The 21,119-nt window shown below is 42.2% G+C and overlaps 1 protein-coding gene across 2 annotated transcripts; it reads right to left on the bottom strand.

Annotated features, from left to right (window-relative positions):
* Positions 1-4,089: 4,089 nt before the first annotated feature.
* Positions 4,090-18,350, bottom strand: SLC19A2 (solute carrier family 19 member 2). Of its 2 annotated transcripts, none has more exons than XM_016148610.2 (6): positions 17,957-18,350; positions 10,742-11,341; positions 9,154-9,376; positions 8,128-8,320; positions 7,635-7,776; positions 4,090-6,458 (listed from the first exon to the last, which is right to left on the bottom strand). In XM_016148610.2, the coding sequence occupies exons 1-6, from the start codon at positions 18,149-18,151 to the stop codon at positions 6,273-6,275; spliced, it is 1,539 nt and encodes a 512-aa protein (XP_016004096.2). In that variant the 5' UTR covers positions 18,152-18,350; the 3' UTR covers positions 4,090-6,272. The 2 variants fall into 2 exon arrangements, with proteins under 2 accessions (XP_016004096.2, XP_016004097.2); XM_016148611.2 differs by having other exon boundaries at positions 6,357-6,476.
* Positions 18,351-21,119: the final 2,769 nt, after the last annotated feature.

Raw genomic sequence — 21,119 nt, 5'->3', positions numbered from 1 at the left:
AAGCTGGAGTGGACCTTAGGTTTCAGAACTTCTAGTCCCATTCTTTCACCCACCTATCAGAACCTCGTTTTACATTTTGAAAGGTCTTCTCTCTTTGTTGTATACCGGGCACTTTCTTCAGTTTTATTTTCCACTTCACTAATTCTCTCTTACGCTCTGCCAAACCTACTATTTAACCTAATTAGTGAGTTTTAAAAATGTTTTTAAAACAAGTGTAAAATATAAGGAACATACAGAGCAGAAATTAATGCATAATGAAGAATTATGTGGCAAACACACATGTATCATTTCCCAAGTCAAGAAGAAAAACAAATTCCCTAGAAAGCTGTGTGCCCTTTCTCAATCATACCTCTCTTCCATTCCTTAGAATGCCTGCTAGACTTTTATAGTAATTGTTTCTTTGTTTTCTGCCTTTAGAACTTATGTTATAGATTTAAACAATATAGTTTGCCAGCTTTACAACAAGTGGAATTGTACTGATATATTCTTTTCTGTCTTAGTTCTTTTGCTGAAGGTTGTGTTCATAAGAGTCATTGAATCTGTTGCTTGTAGTTCTGGTTTATTCATTTTCATTCCTGTATAGTCACAATTTTAGTACTCGGTAGTCACAAGTATCTAGTAGTTGCCATATTGTAAAGTTCAGTTTTAATGGTATATACCTATGAGTGGAATTGTTGGGTCATGGTGCATGCATATCTTTGGCTTTAAAGAACAATGTCAAGGTGCTTGTCAAGGCGTCGTACAGGTTTACACTCCCATTAGCAATTTATGAGACAGTTATTCATTGAATTTTAACTTCCAACATTTCTACTTTTAATTCCTAAAATATATGTATCTTTAGATTCTTTTTCAAGTCTTTTTATTTTTGTTAGTCTCTTTTTACTTGCTCATTTGTGTTTTTATCTTTCGTATTTAAATTTTTATAAATATTCATTTTATACTCTGTGTCTGATAATTCCAGCATCTGAAATCATTAGGACGCTTCATCTGTTGCTTGTTGTTTCTGCTTACTCTTACTCATGGTTGCTCGTTTATGTCTTTGCTTTTTAAATAATGTATTTAATTATTAATAATGTATTAATTTATAATAGTAAATGATATAGTAAATATTTTATATATTTGACCTGACGGTGATCTGCCACCAACTTTCTTATAAACTACTTATGCTCCATTGTGTTTTCTTGAGGGGTGTGAGAGGATAAAAATCATGCATATCGGATTAGAGTTGACAAATACTGTTATAATTATTCCTTATGTAAGGAATTTCTCAAATTCCTTACCATGAACAAATGCTTTTAAAACCACGAAACAATGTTAAAACAGCCATGGAACCAGAATATTTGCCACCTGTAAACAAAGTCAATTAGTAAAATTTTATTGTATATTATGAGGTAGGATTTTGGGTCACATCTTAGGAGGCTGCTTATTGAAGATTACCAATTATCGAAGGTATTGTCTTTTCTGTGATTTTCCGTTCCACGCTGTGCATTAATCTATCAGTGCAGGAGCTTAAAGGGAATGCTTTTTCTCTAGAGATGATTTTTTAAATATTGCTTTTCTAAGCCAGGGGTTTCTCGCACCTGGGACCACCTGAGCTCCCCATCTAGGATGCCTGGCTTTAATGCTGGAGGCTTTTCTACTGCTACACACAGCCAGATCCTTTTTTATTAGAGTGGATATGGAGGAATGACTTTAGGTAACTATGAAATGGTGTATACCTAAGGAAAGGAGATCAAAATGCAAAGAAAACAGGGTGGAGAGGAGAGGATCAAACAATCTAACTGGGAGTTAATTAAAAACGTAGTAGCTAAAAATAGATCCTCAAGCCGACTTGGATAATTTCCCACTATGGACACCTTCTCTGGCATATATATGGCCTCTTAGGCAAGCATAAGACAGGAGCAAGAGTTTCCAGGGAGCTGTTTCTGTCCAAGTGCTCCATGTGTCTGTGAGGGCTGATCAAGGTCAACACCCTCAGGACGTCGCAGGTAGGTCCTCCAGGATTGTTGACATCCTGCGGGGAATGATGATCAAGTCACGCAGTTCGATACTAGAAGGGAAAAAGTGCGGTGATGTGATGGGAGTTGTCACTGTGTCAAACAGATGAATAAGTTTGGGGGTTTTAAAGAGTTTTCGGGTATGACGTAGTTTTTGCTGACCTCGGCATTTGGGGCAGGAGGTTGAATTTTCTTTGCTGTGATTCCCCTCGCTATTTTTTTGGAGGGTAAGATTTTCCTCTTATTTTAAAAGAAGACAGTTTGGCAATAAGGCAAGATTTCAGAGGGTGACTTCATGACCGAAGACGTTTTGAACGTCGGACACGGCAGGGACCCCTCGCAGCACCAGTCAGACCTCCGCCGAGTGTGGCCCTCACGCTGGGCTTCGGCGTGGAGTGAGAGGGGAGTGTCAGGGGACGGCCAGCTGCCACAGCCCTGCCGGGTCTCCGGCGCCGGGTCCAGAGCCACTTTCCCGAGGGCGCGAGCGGATGCTCGGGGCCTGGTGCGCAGGCGCGGGAGGAGGGTTGGGGGTGCCCGGGGGCGCCGGGGCGAGGTGGGCGCGCCTGGCCCTCCATCCGCCCGCGGAGCCGTCCTACCTGCGCGCCCCAAGGGAGGCGGGGGCCGGGCGGTCCGCCCGCGGGTTTTCCGCAGCTTTCTCACTTCGCCCCCAACTTGTACCCAAGGCTCCGCACTCCCAGCCTTCCTAGAACCCCCCCCTGCCCGTCCGTGCTCCGGCGGCTCGAGCCCTCCCGGTGGTCTTCCTCTCTGGAGCTGTGTTCCGGGGTGCGGGGTGAGCTCCCTTCCCAGTGCTGTCTCAATCCTTACAAACGATGGGAGTACAGAGGTGGAAGTCACCATTAATTTACAATGTAGGGCAGGAATCGGAATGCCACCCCTGCTTATCCACTTTACAGATTTGTGAGCTTGGACAAGTTATTGACACTTTTGTTTTTAGCCACCTTTTTAAATATGGGTACACATTGTAGAATCTGATATAGTAACCTCAAGTCTATCTTGTCTTTCCTGACTGCCGTAAAGGCCTTCCTCACCCACGCTTAGCCCATTGACATGGCCATTCAACCAGCAATTCTAGATAGCATCTTCCCATAAAATGTATCCTATCCACTACTGCCAGATTAAACTTCTTAATGATAAGGTTAGTCATTTCTCCCCACCCCCATCTCCGACTAATAAACATTATTAGAAAATGACCTCTGTCTTTCCCACTTTATCTCACCCAATTCCTTGCTGATTGTACCATTTTCTGGCCTTCATACCTTTATTTATGCCGCTCTCCATTACAGTTACCCTTTCCAAATGTCTGATAAAAACCCTACCCATCCCACATAGCCAGCTCAAATGTCACTTCCTCCGGGAAGCTACTCATGATTTTCCCAATGTCCTTGTTCTCTGAGACCCAAGCTTTTTGTCGCAGTACCTGACACATTATCTTGTATTGCACTTGGACATCTAAGTTGTTCTTTTTATTTATCTCTTCACACATTTTAAATTCCTTGAGAGCACGAATCATGCCTTTTTCATCATAAAAATAAGGGGGAGGGGGAGGGTTAAGATTCTGATCATTTACCTTTTGTTTCAAATATTCAAAAAATGTTTCCTCTGAAAGTACTATTTTGAGATTGATAACCACAAATTAATTGTAAAGGAGAGTAAAGGACCTGATTCCTCAGCCCCCTACTCTGTCTCCAGGGTGAGGTTCTTTCACATGTGTCCTTTCATTTCTTCACAACAGTCTTGGGAAGTAGGTGGTCCCCACTTATTGATGAGGATACAGGGGAGACAGCTATAGGGACAGAAAACTTTAAATGTATATATATTTTTTTTGCATGAAAAATTTCTAAGTCTTCAGTGATAATAGGTGAGATGCTGTAATGAAGCTTGTTTGGGAACAGGATAGTGAAGGAAAGGTGCTCATTTGGGTACCGTGAGAAGACTGGTTTCCGGGATAGGATGAACAAATGATTCTCAGCTAATAGCAGGAAGAAGCTTCCCTGGGTATCAAGAATATTTTGGGCTGGAACAAAGGCTTTGTTCCAAGACAAGAAGTTTCAAGACAAGATGGTACCTTCTCTTGATTTAATTTCCTTTATTTTAAAAATTCAGTCAACATCAAAGGAAATGTGGGTCTTTTCAGTTTCTAAAAGGAAGACTGCTTTAGAAACAAAGATGAGAGGTATTAAGATGAGGACCAAGAAAAGTAAACAGTACAATGTGCTGCTAGAAAAAAAATAAAAAACTAGGAAAACAGCAAAAATAAGGGGGAAGTCAAAGGTAATCACAAAAAATGGAAGAATTGATAGAATGACAAGGTTAATTGGGAAGGTCTGGTGAGGGGAAGGCTTAATATAAAATTTGTCTTAGAAATTATTAAAAGATTTAAAGATGTAATTAAAAGGTCCTACAAAAGCTAAAGATAAATTTAAAATAATTTTAATTAAAAAGGGATATATATTGTAAAATATTTATTTAATAAAAATAATTTTATACTCTATACAGAATCGAATAAAAAGTACAACAAATTATTTCCACATCTTTGCAAAACTGCATACAATACAACTTGCAAACATGGTCCAGCATTCTCCAAATATGGCCACATGTTAAGATTCGAACTTATTACCGTCTTAGATAATAAAGGCTCCAGTTGTGTGCCACAAACATCAAATTAAATTCCAGGAAAATAGTGCTTTGGTAATGTGAACAATTTGATTGTACCATAGTCTATTTTATTAAAAAAAAAAATTAAATAAAATCCCTCAAACACCAATTTTCTACTTGTTTCTGAGTAAATAATTCCCTATGTAGCAAAAAAATAAAATAAAATTAGGGGCTGCTGCTTTGATGACATCACTTCCTCTTCTCCTCCTCCAGTGTTCTTTTCCTTTCTCTACATCCAAAAAAAGATTGAATAGAAAAGGACCTATTCATATCCTATTCATTTGATTCCAAAGTTCCTGCTTAACCCAAATAAATGTGTCAGTTTTGTAATCCTGACACTATTATTCACACTCTTATCTGTGTGGTCCTAAGAAAGTTAACACACCAGTTAAAAGCAGCTACCTAGATTCTTTCCAAGGTAAGGCAACAAAGTTGGCTTTAAAATAGTTTTCATGTCTCATATTCTAGCAGCCACTTGGTAGGCTGGTCTGAGCATTAAGCGTATACAGAATAATATTTTTTCAAGTAAATTGGAAGTGGAATCATTAGCAATTGTTCTTTTAAGCAAATATTCAAGATGATCCACCCTTAGAAATAAAGGCAGATTTACTGTACAAAATGCAGGAATCAAGTCTATCCTGGTTCCTGTCCCACTGATAATCAAAAAGAGGCTCAGTTTGTGAAAAAGTTCTGGGAATAATCCAACTCCTAATGATGTCTTTATCTTGGATAAGAACAGCAAATAATATAAAAGCTATAAATGGGGATAAAGTTATTTTTAAAAAAGACTTTTTCATTTTATTTTAGAAATAAAAGGGAATGCAAATACAAAATGGGGTAGTTGTCTTTAGCCCATATTCTAATTTTTCGTCATGGAATTAATAGTCTCTCATACTAAAGAATAAAAGACAAGGAAACCTAGCTTGAGTTTTTTAATTAGGTCTCTTCATTTATATTATTATTAGTAGGGCTTCAAAACTTGCCTTATTTTCTAACTAAATGAGCTTCTCTGGGAAGCATATGAATAATGCAAAACCGTACTCCAAAAAAAAAAAATCTACATAAATACATAACTGTCAAGATAGAAACTGAGTTCATACAATGAACCTTTAAAGATAACTTAATATTAGAAAAGACACACACTCCTTATTGGACAGAACACCAGGCCAGAGCAGATACTGCCAGTGTTAGAACAGCTTTCATCTGTAGAAATACAAATGCACATAAATAACACCAAAATAAGAAGTTGAACATATTTTGATCCTAACCTGTAACGTCTTGTGGCCCCTGTGAAGCCCTGGTCCCACCAGGCCAACCTTCTAGCGAATCAGATGTGGAAGTACTATCGCACACCAAACTCACTTGCTATCAAGTATACAACACCATGTGCTGCTTGATTGTTCTTACTTAATTTTCAAAGTCAAATTCACTTTTGAATCAGAAAAGTTGTTCTTAAATAATCCACGAAATAAACTTGACTTCTGTCTCCTCTGAACAGTATTATGTTACTATAGAAACAAAGATACAGTCAATTGACTGCTTTGAAGCCATGAAATACACATTCTTACATATATGTCTACACCTTAAAAAATTAAATTATCAAGGATAGCTGCTGTACTGAGTTCTTGCTATAAGAAGAAGGTCGTCAGCAGTGTATCGTGAAGTGGTTCCTTCAGAACTCGATTCCGGATCTTCTTGCTTTCTGTATTTCTTTGTGAAGGTGACCATACCATTAGCCAGGAAAACCAAAGCGATGAGTGCAAAATAACCAGCGTAGATCAGGAACTAAAGAAGGGGGAAGAACTAATTTATAGAATTATCAATTAGAAGATAGGCTGCTTCGTTATATATATGTGAATATACTCTATAATTAAAGGTATGTTGTTTCTAAATAAAAGTTCAGAAAACACTGTACGCTCACCCAGTATGTCAGGCACTGGAGAATCAGGAGGCAGCACGGCGTGGCGGTACCGGGGCCCGGACGCCTGAGTGGGGGTCTGACTACATCCCTCACCGGCTGTGGGGCCTTGACTGAGATGCTTAGCCGCTGGGTCTTGTCTTGATTTACAAAATGGAATTCATAATATTCCCTACTTTGCGGGCTGCTGGGAATGGATGATATCATGTCCGTGAATGTTTGCAGCATAATGCCACTGCCGTTAATCCTGTTGTTATTTTTGTTGCTGTCGTTGGGATCACTGAATCATGGTCTCTACCCTCAAGCTGACAGGGCGGTATGACTAACAGGCTGTTCTGAGGATTAAGAATTTTTATTCTTGCCCAGAAGAGGGCAGTAGAAGGCCAACTTTATTCCATTATAGGATTACTTTACATAAGAATCTTCTCTAAGCCAACTTTTTAATGTGACATAGTTTATCAACATATTCATGATCATATTCTTCTTAAAAAATAACTTACTAAATACTTATAAGCTAGTTCATGGGTACAGTAAGAGAGTCACTAAGGCTTTGAGCCAGGTTTTAAAAATTTGGATACATGTTCCTATAGGAAACCTATTAATCATGGCACTTAGAGTTTCAGCACAGTCCACAAAATTCTAGTATTCCATGTTTAAACGCACCATTCTTACAGCAAGATGAAAAGCACTTAGTTTTTCTCCTACCCTCTATCCCAAATGTAAGCACCAAACCCTCCCTTGGGAGGTCTTGAGGTTTACTACTGGTAGTAACTGGGAATCATATGGATAGGAATAAGCTCCCACCCCTCTGCTCCCCCCGCCCCCCACTTTTCGAGGCAGCAAAGTGCAGTGGGAGACGGTGGGAGATGATGGTCCTGACATGCTCCAGGTAGCAAGGAACTGCGGACAGGGGACGGCTGAAGGAAGGAGGGAGCGCTTTTTACTTTATATCTGTCTATATTTGAATTTGTTTTCATTAGATATGTTCCACTTCTGTCACCCTAATCAAGCCATAACATCTTCAGTGCCCAAACCAATCTTACCTGAGTGGTAATTTCTAAGCCAAGGCCTCTGGCATCTACCACGACGAGAGTGAGCAGCGTCTGCAGAGCCAGAGCAGCGAAGGTGTTTACACCAAACACTAGGGCATAGCGTTCCATGCTGAGGTTCGCAGCAATCTGGAAACTTAAAAAAGAAGGAAATGAGGAGACAAGAATTTCTTCCTGGCTATTATAACTTTTACTTTAAATGTGAAGGGGGCCCACCCCCTTCTTTTGCTGTCAGTTCCCTTCCCAACCAAGTGACAAGTATTTTATTGCTAAATGATGTAAATCTCATGCAAACATCTGGAAACAGCAGGAATATGTAAACAAGGAAATAAATAAACCTTGCCTAAATGTTCCTCAGGAGAAAACAAACAATACAGTGCTTCCTCCTATTTGCCTCTTAACTAGAAGATTTAATTTCTTTATAAAGAAACCAAAAAGTTTATCCCATCACAACTTTTCCTAAGGCCTTTGAAATTCAAATCCATACGTTGCGATAGTGATGAGTAACATGTAGATGATTCTGAAGACAACATAGGATGCGTAGCACACCCAGATGTTCCCCGCGGTGTCCATGATGTACACGGAGGCAGCGATCAGGAGAGAAAACAGAGCCAATGTCATTTCTCCCCAAGTTGACCAGGATATTTTAATGTAACCAACTGCAAACACAGTGACAGCACCTATAAAACAAAAAGTAATCTGGTTCTTTTGCTAAATAAATACTACTTCAATAGTTAAAAAGTCAGCTTAGATTATTACATTTTAAAAGCTTTGAACTTACAAAGAGGGTAGCTCAAGATTATGGAGGGTCTTTAAAGTCAGGCAGAGATTTTGGATTTAATAGAATAAATAACATGGAACCAGTGAGATGGCGAGAGATTAAATTAGGGCAGTCTGCAAAGAGATGGAAAAGGGGGGCACAGACCTGGGGTGTTGCCAAGGCAAAGGTCATCAAATTAGAAAGGGACAATAGAATGGTCAATGACACAGGCTCTGAGATCACATCTTGACTTTACTACTTAGCATCTGTATGACCTTTACGAGTTATTCATATATCTGTCCCGAGTTTCCTTAACTGTAAAATGGGGATACTCATTGTACCTATCTTAGGAATTTTGTGAGGACAGATTTAATGTACATTAAGCCCTTTGATTAGCACTTAGCACGTGTTAACACAACATAGTAGCTACTGTTATTGGATATTGCTACTCGGTTTTACAATAGGTGGCAAAAGCACCAAGAAATTAGATAATGGAGACTTGGGGACATGAAAACAATTTTGAAATCATGATATTAGGTTTCCCAGAGGTTAGAAAGAATTCGGGTTTGTTAGTCAGAGTCTCTACCACTTGAGCACTTCCTCCTAAATTATAAAATCAGAGCTCAAAATAAGGAATCTTGGGATCACTTCAGATTTTGGAGGGGAGAAAAAACCTGACCGTGACAGCCTTCACTCCCAGAGGATTCGCACCCCCGCAGCCCCCGCCACCTGCTACCACCTCGCCTCACTTACCCAGCAAGGTCGACACGGCCTCCACGCCGCCGTTATAGACAGAAGCATGGCGAGAGGGCATCACCTGCTCCCACAGGCCCTGTGTGTAGTTCACGACCAGGAAATAGCCGCAGGTGGAGAGGGCCCACCACACCGACCAGCAGAGCAGAGGGCGACAGGAGTAGCACGTCAGGAAGTCACCCCATAGCACCTTCAGCACCAGAAGGCGGTCTGGCTTCAGTTCCTGCACGGCAGAAGGGACAGCTCCAACGTCATGATGCAAGTGCACAGGAGGCAACTGTACAGAACTATGACCAATATGTATTTAAAATACGTACGTATATACAGATTCATCTTAGCTAAAGCCATTTTAACACATTCAAAACTGACCTTTTAAAAGGTTCTTAGTCTTTTTTCTACCACATGAGATCTATCAAATGACTACATTCCCTCCCTCATTGACTCTGTTAATTCTCCATCATTGTCTAACAAAGTACGAAGGAATCAGCATTTCATCTCTACCCTGGTAAGTCAGACAGAAGCTGCCCATATGTGCCTTAATAATCAAAGTGAGTTTCAGGATAAGTGTCACCCACTGGAACGATAACCTAAATTTCAGCTAGTAACTAGTGGTAAAGAAAGAGGGCAAGCAAAGTAGATTGGTTTTCAGTGAGGACATCAGATGCCACATTGAAGCAATTTGGCTTAACTCCAGGTGGAAAGGCGAAGACTACTCATGTTGGTCCTTTACTCTCATCAACCTACAAAGCTTATGGAGCTCAGTTTTATGCCTGCCAGAGCCCACCTACAAAGCGGGAACGTTAATACGTGTATTTCCAAACACGTCCCAGGAAAGCTAAGACTAATTTCATATGTTTAGAAGGAATCTTGTTCCTCACAACTTATAACCTCATAGAAAGATAACAAGTTTTTATTTTTTTTTAAAAGGTAAATGGGAGAGGCAATGAATCTTCCTGGCTAGAGAGATGGATGGATGAATTATTTTGATATCAAAACTTTCTTCTAAAAGACAATTTCATAGTCACATTTCTAATACTTATTTTAGCATCTTAAATTTCTTCTTTTGATTCTCTTTGTATTATTCATTACTACTCCACTTCAGCCAAGTATCATTTGAAATTCAATAAATATCTGATATCATTTCCAGCACAGAATAGGAAGGTAACTCCTATCCTTAAATACTTTGGGCTTTGATTCAGAAATTGGAAGTAGATATTCTTCATTTATCGGAATCATTTCATCTATTCATTTAGCAAAAATTTTCTGAGTGCTTTCTTTGAATGCCAAGTTCTGGGGACTGAAAGATGAAGAAGAGACAGCCTTTGCTGTAACTTCTAAGACATTTCTGACACAAGCGATATAATGTTGTGTTAGTCTGACCTTGAAGGTCATTCACTCCAGGGGAAAATGCCATCCTTAATTTAAGTCAACCTTGAATCAATGAATGAATGGACCAACCAACCAACTTGGGATAAAACCTGAATCCAAATGAATACAAGGCCCAGCAAGAGGGGGTTTCCTGTCTGCTTTTTCATCACTGGTCTGGTCCCCCGAGTAGCCACCCCAAGACACTGAAGGCTGATCTTACCGGCTCCTCCATGGGTGTCTCCTCCACATTTAGAGGGATTTTTGACTCAACATCCTCCCACCTGGGAAGGTGATTTGAAGCTGTAGTGTCAGTAGTAATGCCGTCATTTTGTACCTTGATGCCATTCACTCCCTGGCAGATGGAATGAACATGGAAAAAAAGGCTCTTCTGTGGCATAGGCAGAAACCAGGCCACGGCGAAAGCCACAGAGACAGAGGTAAGAGAGATGACGTTAAGGCTGAACAGGGACCAGTCCGCCACTGAGACGAGGATCTGCCCTACGACAGAGCCCACCGTGAAGCCCAGCAAGGTGGCACTTCGACAGTAGCTTGTGACTTTTTGGTACAGGTTCACGTCCACCACACTGTACACATAAGAGTAGTAGGCAATTTCAGTGGCCGTGACAATGCCGTAGAAGAATTCCAGGAACTGAATGGCCAGCAGTCCCTGGGCATAGAGCAGCATAAAACATGTCACAATAAGGCTGAGCCCCTGCAGCAGAATCACGGGTTTGTAACGGAGGTAGTCTGTGGCAAGAAACACAGGAAACAGCAGCACCAGGTAAGAATAAGTCCACACTGGATAAATTTCATTGAAGACCTGATAGTAAAAGAAGGATAAAAACTCATTAGTGACATCAAAGGGCCTGGCATATTCATAGCAATTCATTCTTATAAAACAACCTACCAACACTTCAAATCTCGACGGCAATTCTGATAATTGTTTAGAATGTACTTCCCCATTTCCACCCATCATCTTATTCTTAAAATCTTGCCCATTCATCAAGGCCTAGCTCAAAGCCTTCCTCTTGCTGGAACACTGCCAGTCGCAACAGTCGAAGCTCCCTAAAGCTCCCTCGCCACTGCTTCGTATGCATCAGTCTCCCCAGTGACCTCAGAGCACTGGTTCTCTTAGCCAAGGCTGCACATTTCCCAAGGAGCTTTAAACATTTTGGATTCCCAGCCATGGACATTTTTAAAAAGCTCCCAGGAGATTTTAATGTGAGCCGGAGGTGAGAACCATTGCCTTATAGGTTCTTTGAGGGTGGACTCACCTGCACAACCTAATAGCATACTGTTTCGAAGATACTTGGATCGATAAACATTTTGGAGTCATTGTCAATTCTTACTTCTAGCCACAGGATAGGGAACCTTGATGCTACTGTTTGTTTAGGACTGATCTGACTGCTCTGATTTTAAGTTTCATTTCTTTGGTGGTATAGGAATTAGTAAAGGCAGTAAATCTGTCTGCACTTTGACAGCGTAACTACCTATAGGTGGTGTGATTATAGGCAACTTTGATGTCCTTTTTCCTTTTATTTAATATGAAAAAAAAGAAGTGTTGCTGTTTTCTTTTTAAAGTATTTTTTAAATTGGGATATAGTAGAACTAATATAAGGAAGAAGCAAGAGAATCAAACTGTTAAATCGGGCTACATTCAGACACTATAATATTCTGATTGGCCCTACAGACATAACAAAGAAAGATTTTGGCTGAGATTGCTAACAACCCATTTCCCCACACCATGAAGGGGAAACAGAAAAACAGCTGTCCAGAAAAACCAGAGTCTTTTAAGTGCCTGCCCTGCAGAAAATCACTCGTCCCTGTGGCTAAAACCATGGGAACCTATGGCTTAAAGGCTGGGAGCTGCCAGCAGGCCTTTCAGCTACGCAGCCTTCCCTTCCCATGCTGCACACTCTTCCCCTTCCTCACTGTGCCCATATCAAAGGAAAACGGGTAAACGAAATCTTTAAACTGTAACCCACAGGAACTGGAGCATGATATGTAAACCGAATCCCCCGGGACACTGGGGGTCCCTCAGTGCCTCTGCTCTGTCTCACTGTCTCGGTTCTCTATTGTCTCTGTCCCTTTTTATCTCTCTTAGGCTCTCTCTGCCTCCCAGAGGAGACCTCGCTCTGTGGAGTGTTGCCCCTTCTTTAATAAACTTTCTTTTTGACTCTAACTTGGACGTGTGTTTGAATTCTTTCTACACTCTCCGCCAGGAACCCTCTTTCTCAGTGCAGGGCTTGGTCTCCTCCCCACTCGGGGAAATTTGCCCTGTCCTGCATCAGGAATAATCTTTAAAATAAGCTTTAAACCATTTAAGACCCAAGCTAGAATTTCAGTTCCATCACTTGCTGTGTGATCCTAGGAAGTTTTAATTCTCTTTAGACTTAATCTCCATTATCAGTAAAAAATAAATAAATAAATAAATAAATAAATAAATAAAAGGGATAAGCCCTACATCATTGGGTTATTTGTTGCAAGGACTGAATGAGAGCACGCATGTAAATCATTCCACTTCATTCATAGGTCTGAAGACTTAAGGGCTGAAGCAGATGCATGGACCATGCGGAACAATATAAATTAGCTAAATTAATCAAACTGTCACCCTCATTCTTCTAATAACAATCACTGTAGAAGAAAGACCTTTCCCTCCTCTTATATCTGCTCAGTGTCCAGCAAAGTCTTCGGGGTATAAGTCAGTTTTGAAATGATCATTTTGTGATGGAGCAATGCAATCCTAGACTTTGACAATCTAAATCCGAGGGCGACTTTCCTTTTAACTCTCATGTATGTACTTCAGTTTGCCAATTGTAAAATGGGCTAATTGTTTTAAGGTTTTAGAGGAACTATCAAGTAAACTACTGTAAAATATTTTGCCAATGCAGAGCACACTATAAAAGTAAAACACGATTTAAAATATATCCCAGACTTGATTTGCTTTTGACTTGCCAAAAACCAAAAGTGATTTTTTGTCTAATAGCCTGACCTTCATGAATTTTGGTCTAATTTGTGTTTGTTAATTATTTAGCAACCTCCACTTGATAAGGAAATGTTCTTGCACTTGAATATGTGCATGAAAGAATAATTAAGAACTGTAGAAATGATTCTTATTCAAACCGTGGACACTGTAGCAAATGAAGAACAAAGGACACTTGGCAGCCGTAACCACAGTAACCGCAGCGAAAGATGCCTCTCAGAAAAAACAGAAGAAAGGGAACCTTGACATGAAGGTCCGAAGATCGAAGGCTTCCCTGCACACTGCACAGCTAAGTTCCTTTAACAGCTTCCCACTCTTTCTTTGCCTATAGTTTTACAGATATTTTTCACGGTTTTAAGTTTGAAAGTGCCTCCTCTGACTCACCTTCCCCAACATGTTTTTCCCCAATACCACCACAGAGCTATTAACCATCACACCTTTCCTCTAAAATACCCTCTACCGCTCCCTCCTTCAATACCCCATCTTTATCTGTTTTCTGCCATAGCCCTCAGACTTCGGTTCACTTCATCACCGCAGTAACACAGTCTGTTCTGAGATATGTTACACTCCTTTCAATGACAGCTGTCCCCAAATGATGAACTGTCACATTACATAAACTGCATCCTTTCAATTACCAGTTTAAAATGTTTATGCTTATAGGTCTGTTTCTACTTCTAATGCAAAACCGCAATTTTGATAATGAAGGTAAGGAAAAGTCACATTGCCAGACTTGCAATGCCAAGTGGAAACAAAAATAAAGGCAAGAAGGGGAAAGACCAGATGGATTCCTTTTTACTTCTTCTAAATAAATCAGACTTTTTCCCTGAGAGAGAGCAACCCAAGATGGAATGTCCCTCTCACGACATTACCAGCATTATAAGAGCAAATCTCTACTGAGTAGCTGCACACTGTGCTAGTCACCTTACCTGATCTCATTTAATCCAAAGGGCCCTAAGAGGAAAATGCTTTTATCATCTCTATTTTACAACTGAGGAAATTTGGCTTTAGAGAAAGGGTAAGTAAATTGTCCAAAGTTACACAGCTAGTAGCTGGCAGCGCTGAACCCAGATATTCTGAGTCCACCATGCTTAAATGCCTCATTTCTTCAATCAGAAAAATATTATTGATTACATACTATGTTCCAGGATTTTTTGTAATGCCTAGAACAGCTTTTTCAACCTGCACTGAGGTGCTTTTACAGGGCATTCATGAAGAGACAAAGACCACACCATCTCCAGAGCTTGCCATTACCTCCAAGGAGAAGCTATTACACCTTAAAGTGCTTTCTTGATGGATATTTAGAATCTTGAATGCAAAAATGTACGAATTATAGATTCCTTGTCCAGACCCTGGTCAACGCCTTTTATCTCAGGTAAGATCTGTCATGTGAGCAAAGGGAATTGATTTAAGGTAACTTTCCACAGCACAGACCAGAGATTGTTTGTGCTTTCCAGAGATTCAAAAAGTCAAGGGGAACAGATGTTCAATTTTAATTTCTAATTCAGATTTAGACTTTTAGAATCAGGTTTCAATTAAACAACTAATAAGCACTTATTTGCATAACACTGTTTTAAAGTTGTATGGAGATTACAAAAAAAAAAAAGGAAGAAGAAAACGAAGCCTCAGTTCTCCAGGAGTTCTGAACCTACTGAGAAATACACGTACATACATTATTGTTTAGTGAGATAGGAAATATGGGGTTGCTTCTGTGAGATGGACCCTGAAGAATGTGAAAGTTAGAGGCCAACAGAAAGATATCGACAGGTATGTATGTGAAGATTACTCCAAGCAGAGATCATCTCTTCAAGCACTGGATATGCTGGACTTGCAGCTATGAGGTAACGTGGATGGAGCTCAGGCAAGTGGAAGGGAAGGGGAAGGATGTAGTGAGCGGGAGGCGGGCTGCTACGGAGGTGAGAGCCAAATTCTGTGAGGCTCTGAGGATCAGGCAGAACAAGTGGAATGACTTTTTTAAATCAAAGAAAGGTAGTGAATGTCAAATCACATGCTAAAAAAGATGAAAGGATAAAGAAGTTTTTGGCAATAGAGCTCTATTTTATTAAAAGTTTGGCATTCAATTATTGGAACGCAGTCGAATTTTAACCTGTTTTAAAACTTTTTAAATGGTACCTAAAACAGGTTAAGATTTTTCTTGATATCTAAGAAAAAAATCTTTTGAGAGGGGAAAGATAAGGAAATTCCGTCCTTTCTTTCCTCCTTTTGCCTCTGGACAATTCACAATAGCGCTATTTAAGAAGATTCAGCTTGGCTTTTCTACAGTCTTCTAGGGGGAAATACGAACTTCAACGCAAACATCACTGACAATGATTAGACAACTGCTTTGCCTAAAAAATCATGTAATATTTTTTAAATTAACTATCCATTGGTGAAAGCAAGCACTCAGTAAGGAAGCAGAACCATTGTTCTGTTTATTTCAGTTATTAGATATTCAAAAAATCCAGGGTTCTGGGAAGGGTGAACTGAGCTACACTGTCCATAACCAACAAACTCAGCAGTGAATCCGAAGTCCTCAGAGACTAATGACAACTCTTTCCAGACACTAGCTTTCTCTTCAAACCCTGCCCGCTTCCTCATCTACTTTGCAATAACAGAAGTGTGTTATGTTTTCGTTACACGGTCAGCAAATATTTACTGGGCTTGGCACCCCTGCTTTATTCCTATGCTCCCTGAACGTATTTCACTCACCCTAGAAAGCTCTCTTGTAAGGCAGGGCACATGATGGCACATCGCAGAGCAACTCTCTGCCCAGGGCACGTGACAAAACAGATCAGCTTTCAAACATCAACACTGGGGGAATGTTTCTCCCCCGTGCACTTCTTGTCAGGCAAGGTGCACAAACTGCAGATCACATGGTAGTTCACATGAAATTTTAATTGTTAGCAGCTCACCAGCATATCATTTCTGCTGCAGTGGCTACACCTCAGACTCAGTGGTAGCTGTGGGTGTACAGGATCATTCTCATATTTACTGCAGTAATTTTCTTCTTGTAAAATCATTCTGTTCACAAGAGTTGGATCTTGCCATTTTATTTTTTAACCAATATTAAAATTCAAACAGGTAATGAATAACTGTTATAGTCCCTTGTGGAGTGGTGCATAAGACTGAGAAACAGAAGATCAGAAGCTGGGTACAAGTGAGTGATGCTTGCTAGAGATGAGACAATATGAGAAACTCAAATGAAACCTTCAATCCAGGATTCAACAATGACTTTCAATTTCCTCTTAAGTTCTTGAAAATGGAGGAGCAATGCGACAACAAAGTAGGCTAAGAGTAATTATACCCTACTCTACCAGTTATGCGGGGATACCCAAGTGGCTACTCAGAAGAGGTGACTACTAACCACAGGGAGAAGAGTAAGGATTAGATGGGAGTATTTCACACCAACAGTGGCGGGTGGAGCTCAGGGTGGGAGAAGTAGGCATAGGAAAAAAGGACCAGCTAACAAGTGCCCACTCGGCTTTCACCCTGTGTAGTGTTCCAGAAAGGAGTACCTGACCTCAGCTCTCCTGCTTTGTAGAGTTCAAGGGAGAGGACGTTGAACCTGCTTTATTTTGGTTTTGTGGGGGCATCTTGAGTTTAATTCTTCAAAAACCAAATGTTGAGATTGACTGTACACATTTTTAAAGTACACCATGCACTTTTGAAGTATTTTACTTACAAACCCTGATCTAGGGAAAATCAATCAGCAAGTTCTTGACCAGAGTCTACTGGCTCGCAATTACTCTGAACATCACAGAGGGACAGAAGCTTTTGAAAGATCTCACCATGTTGTTGACAAGCAAAACTAACATCTGTGAAGCAACAATTCACCATGCAAGGAAACCTATAATTAAGTGCCAATTCTGCGATACCATCTAAGTATCTGCTTTTATTCTAGGAGGCGGGGTGGGCGCGAGGGGCAGCAGATCCCCGCACAACTGAAAAGACAAATTAAGGTGATGGGTCCTTGTCCTCTACTGTCCTTATTTGAACAGGTCCATGCCCTCAAAGGCAAACGAAGTAACGTATGGGAAGGGAGAGGGTAGGGTGCATTAGGGCGAGGGCAGAGCCTTTCAGAAAAGCAAGAGTTACTCAGCATCGGGTTCCCTACTTCCAATAACAAATATTTACTCAACCACGGCCATGTCCAAAGTACAGCGGGCTGTTTCCACTTTTTTATCCTAATACGTCCCCCTTTCCCCCGAGCCCTCCGCAGGAGAAGCGCCCTATACACCCAACCGACAGAGAAACAGCGTGAACTGATGCAGCGCACGGCACGGAGCCGCCTCCCGACCGGGAAAAGTCACGGATGTCGGCCCGGAGTGGCTCCCGCGGCTGGAACGCCCTCCCCGGCCCTCGTCCTTTCCTTAACCGAATCCCCTCCGCACGCTCCCCGCCCGCGCCCGCGCCCGCGCCCGCGACCCGGGCCCCAGGCCCGGCCGCCGCGCGTACCTCCCTCTCGGTCAGGTTCTTGTCCGGCCCCAGCAGGTAGGGGGTCAGGAAGGGTTCGGACGGCCGGAGGCTGGAGAAGAAGCCATAGGCGCAGAGCAGCGCCGTGGGCAACACCCAGCATTCGCGGGGGACCCGGGCCGTCCGCAGGAGCCTCGGGGCCGCCTGCCGCCGGGACACCGGGCGGGGCGCATCCATCCGGGCCAAGAGGGACGGGGGCCCAGCCCGGCCCCTTCTGGCTCCTCCGCCAACTGTGGTGCGGTTCAAGCGTTGCCACAGCGCGAGATCCGTCCCTACGCGTGGCGTCCCCTTCTCGCAGGGACAGGCGGCCCAGGTGGCCCACCGGCCTCCTCCGCTTAGATGCCTCACATCTCCACTCCCCACGCGGGCTCGAAAAGGACACATGCCTTGAGGCCCACCCCCCACCCCCTCCGCCGCCGCCTTCCGGCGCACAGCCAATCACAGCAGACGCCGGCAGGGGGGCTTCTCTCCCATTGGTCGGCGGCGGCACGCCAGAGCGCTGACGTCCTCCGGCGCGGGCACAGAGGCCGAGGGAGGGCAGGGCTCCGTCCGAGCGCGGGCTTGGGGCGGCCGCCCGGGTCTGTGAGGCGGGCCGCCAGCGGCTGCGGCCGCCGTGGGCTCGGTGCTGCCGCTCACCTGAGGGGCGTGCGCCCCGTGGGTGTAATCCCCACGGAAAGGAAGGGGCCGTCCCTCACAGAGGCCATCTCTCATTCTCAGTCACCGTCCCTCCGGGCGTCCATTCAGTTTCTCCTTCCCGAGAGACTGCACAAAGCCGGGCAAAGGTTTAACCTTGGGGCGGGGGGCTGCTTAACCTCTCCTTCAGTGGCTGTCATGTTTTAAATTGTATTGAGAGGCCACGGGAAGACACCAGAGGCCTCAGAGCGTTTGCCCAGAGACTGAACAGAAAGAAGCAAAGTACGTAAAATAGTGTGAGAAGAACGAACGAGTTAGTCACTCAGCAGAAGGACTGTAATGGAGTCCTAATTAAAGGGGTTTGGCTCTATTTTCTCACTTTTTGCAAGAAGGATAGAAAGAAGAAACACATAACTGAATGATATAGCCTGTGTTTAAAAGGAAAGCGGAAAGTTCTAAGCCATTAAAGTAGTCATGAAATACTACCGGATCCGCCGTTTAAAAGAGGGAGAGAGAGAGAAAACTTGGCATAGTTTTCAAGGGCAAAGCATGACCAGAATCCCCGGGGCCTTCTTTCATCTCTCTGTAAGCCTCTTTCTGCCTGATCCACAGCCTGACTCTCAGTCCAGACCAAGCTGCACCATTTAAAGCAAATTTCCCAGTGCAGTATTTGCAGACATCATTACTCTAAAGGCTAAGAGAATGTGTGCTTGTATGTTTTTACGTTTTTGAAAATCTTTCCAGACTTAATTTCTATGTGGCAATTATCAATAGGTATAACTCACAGAAATAAGTCTTTAGGGTCCTCAAAAACAGGAGACAAGACTGAAAAGTCAAAACTTCTAATGTGCGTAATACAGTTATCTAGTCCCCTCTTCATGGCTACAGAGAGAACACACCAGTGGTCCTCTTGACAATTGCTTTGCGTTAATATTCAGTGCTTTAGTAGAAAAGAAGGAAGGAGAAAGAAAACCTCGAGAGGCCTCAGAAAGAGAAGCCCACTTATCACGAACAGCCTTCTGTCCCTTCCTGGAGGCTTGGAGTCCTGTAAATCACAGGTTCCGGAACTTTTCCAGGTGTAATCACTTAGGCACCTCACATCCCCTTTGCGATGTTGAGCATTAACAAATAATAATTCTTGAATTGAGTAGAAACTGTGTTTTACTGTTTTCCTCTAAGAGGTCAAAGTAGGTAGAATTCTAAGAATGACCTTTAACCTTGTGTAATCCCCACGCCTTCGCCAGCTTGAACCCAATTTGCTGAAAAGAATACAACTGTGAGCGTTACATTATACGGTGAAAGAGGGATTATCCAGGTGGGCCCAATCTAATCACACCAGCCCCTTAAAAGCAGTGAATCTTCTGGTAGCAGAAGAGGAAGTCGGGAGATATCTGAAGAATAAGAAAGACTTGACTCTTGGCGTGCTGCTGCTGCACAGGGACTGAGTGCCATGGCTGTGAGCACCCTGCGACAGTTGAGACTGACTTGGCCAACAGCCAGCAAGGAACTGGGGGTTTCAGTCCTACAACCACAACGAACTGAATTCTGCTAACAACCTAAAGGATTTTGGAAGTGAATTCTTCCTCACAGCCTCCAGAGATAAGAGCCCAGCTGACACCTTAATTTCTGCCAGTGAAACTCTAAGCAGAGAACCACCCAACCCCACTCCCCTCCCCTCCGGGACTTCTGATCTACAGAACCGTGAGCTAAATTTTTATGTTTTTTATGCTGCTGTGTTTGTGGTGACTTGTTATGCAGCAATAGGAAACTAATACAGAGGTAAATAGAATATATTTTACAAATTGAGGTAATATTTACATACTACGAGGTTACCCATTAATTGTATTTAAGTGTAGAACTCGGTAGCATTAGTACATTCACAGCGTTGCTTAAACGTCACCTCTGTCTAGTTCTAAGACATTTCGCCACCCTGAAAGGAAGCCTGTACCTGTTAGGCAATCACTCGCTTTTCTCCCCTTCTCCTGGCAAACACTAATGTGCTTTCTGTCTCTATGAGTTTACCTGGTTTGGATAATTCATTCAAACGGAATCGTACAATATGTGTCCTTTTTGTGGCTGCCTTCTTTGGTTTAGCATAACATTTTTGAGGTTCATCGACATTGTAGTATGTGTATCAGTACTTCATTCCTTTTTATGGCAGAAGAAAATTCCATTTTATGTATATAACATTTTGTTTATGTTTTCATCAGTTGATGGACGTTTGGGCCGTTTCCCCTTTTTGGCTTTTGTGAATAGTGCTGCTATGAACGTTTGTGTGGAAGTATTTCTTTAAATACCTGATTTCAGATTTTTTGCACCTGTAGGAGTGGAATTGCCAGATCACTTTATAATTCTAACTATTTGAGGAAATGCCAGACTGGTTTGCGTGAGTCTGCACCTTTTAACAAGCCCAGCAGCAGTGTGTGGGGGGTTTCCAGATCCTCTCCCATCCTTGCTGTAACGCAGGAGGTACCTTCACCTGGGGTATTCCAGAAAAACCACCAGGGAGGAC

The sequence above is a fragment of the Rousettus aegyptiacus genome, unplaced genomic scaffold (assembly GCF_014176215.1).
Source record: "Rousettus aegyptiacus isolate mRouAeg1 unplaced genomic scaffold, mRouAeg1.p scaffold_m13_p_17, whole genome shotgun sequence".
Taxonomy (NCBI): domain Eukaryota; kingdom Metazoa; phylum Chordata; class Mammalia; order Chiroptera; family Pteropodidae; genus Rousettus; species Rousettus aegyptiacus.
This window is presented reverse-complemented; position numbering and strand designations above follow the sequence as displayed.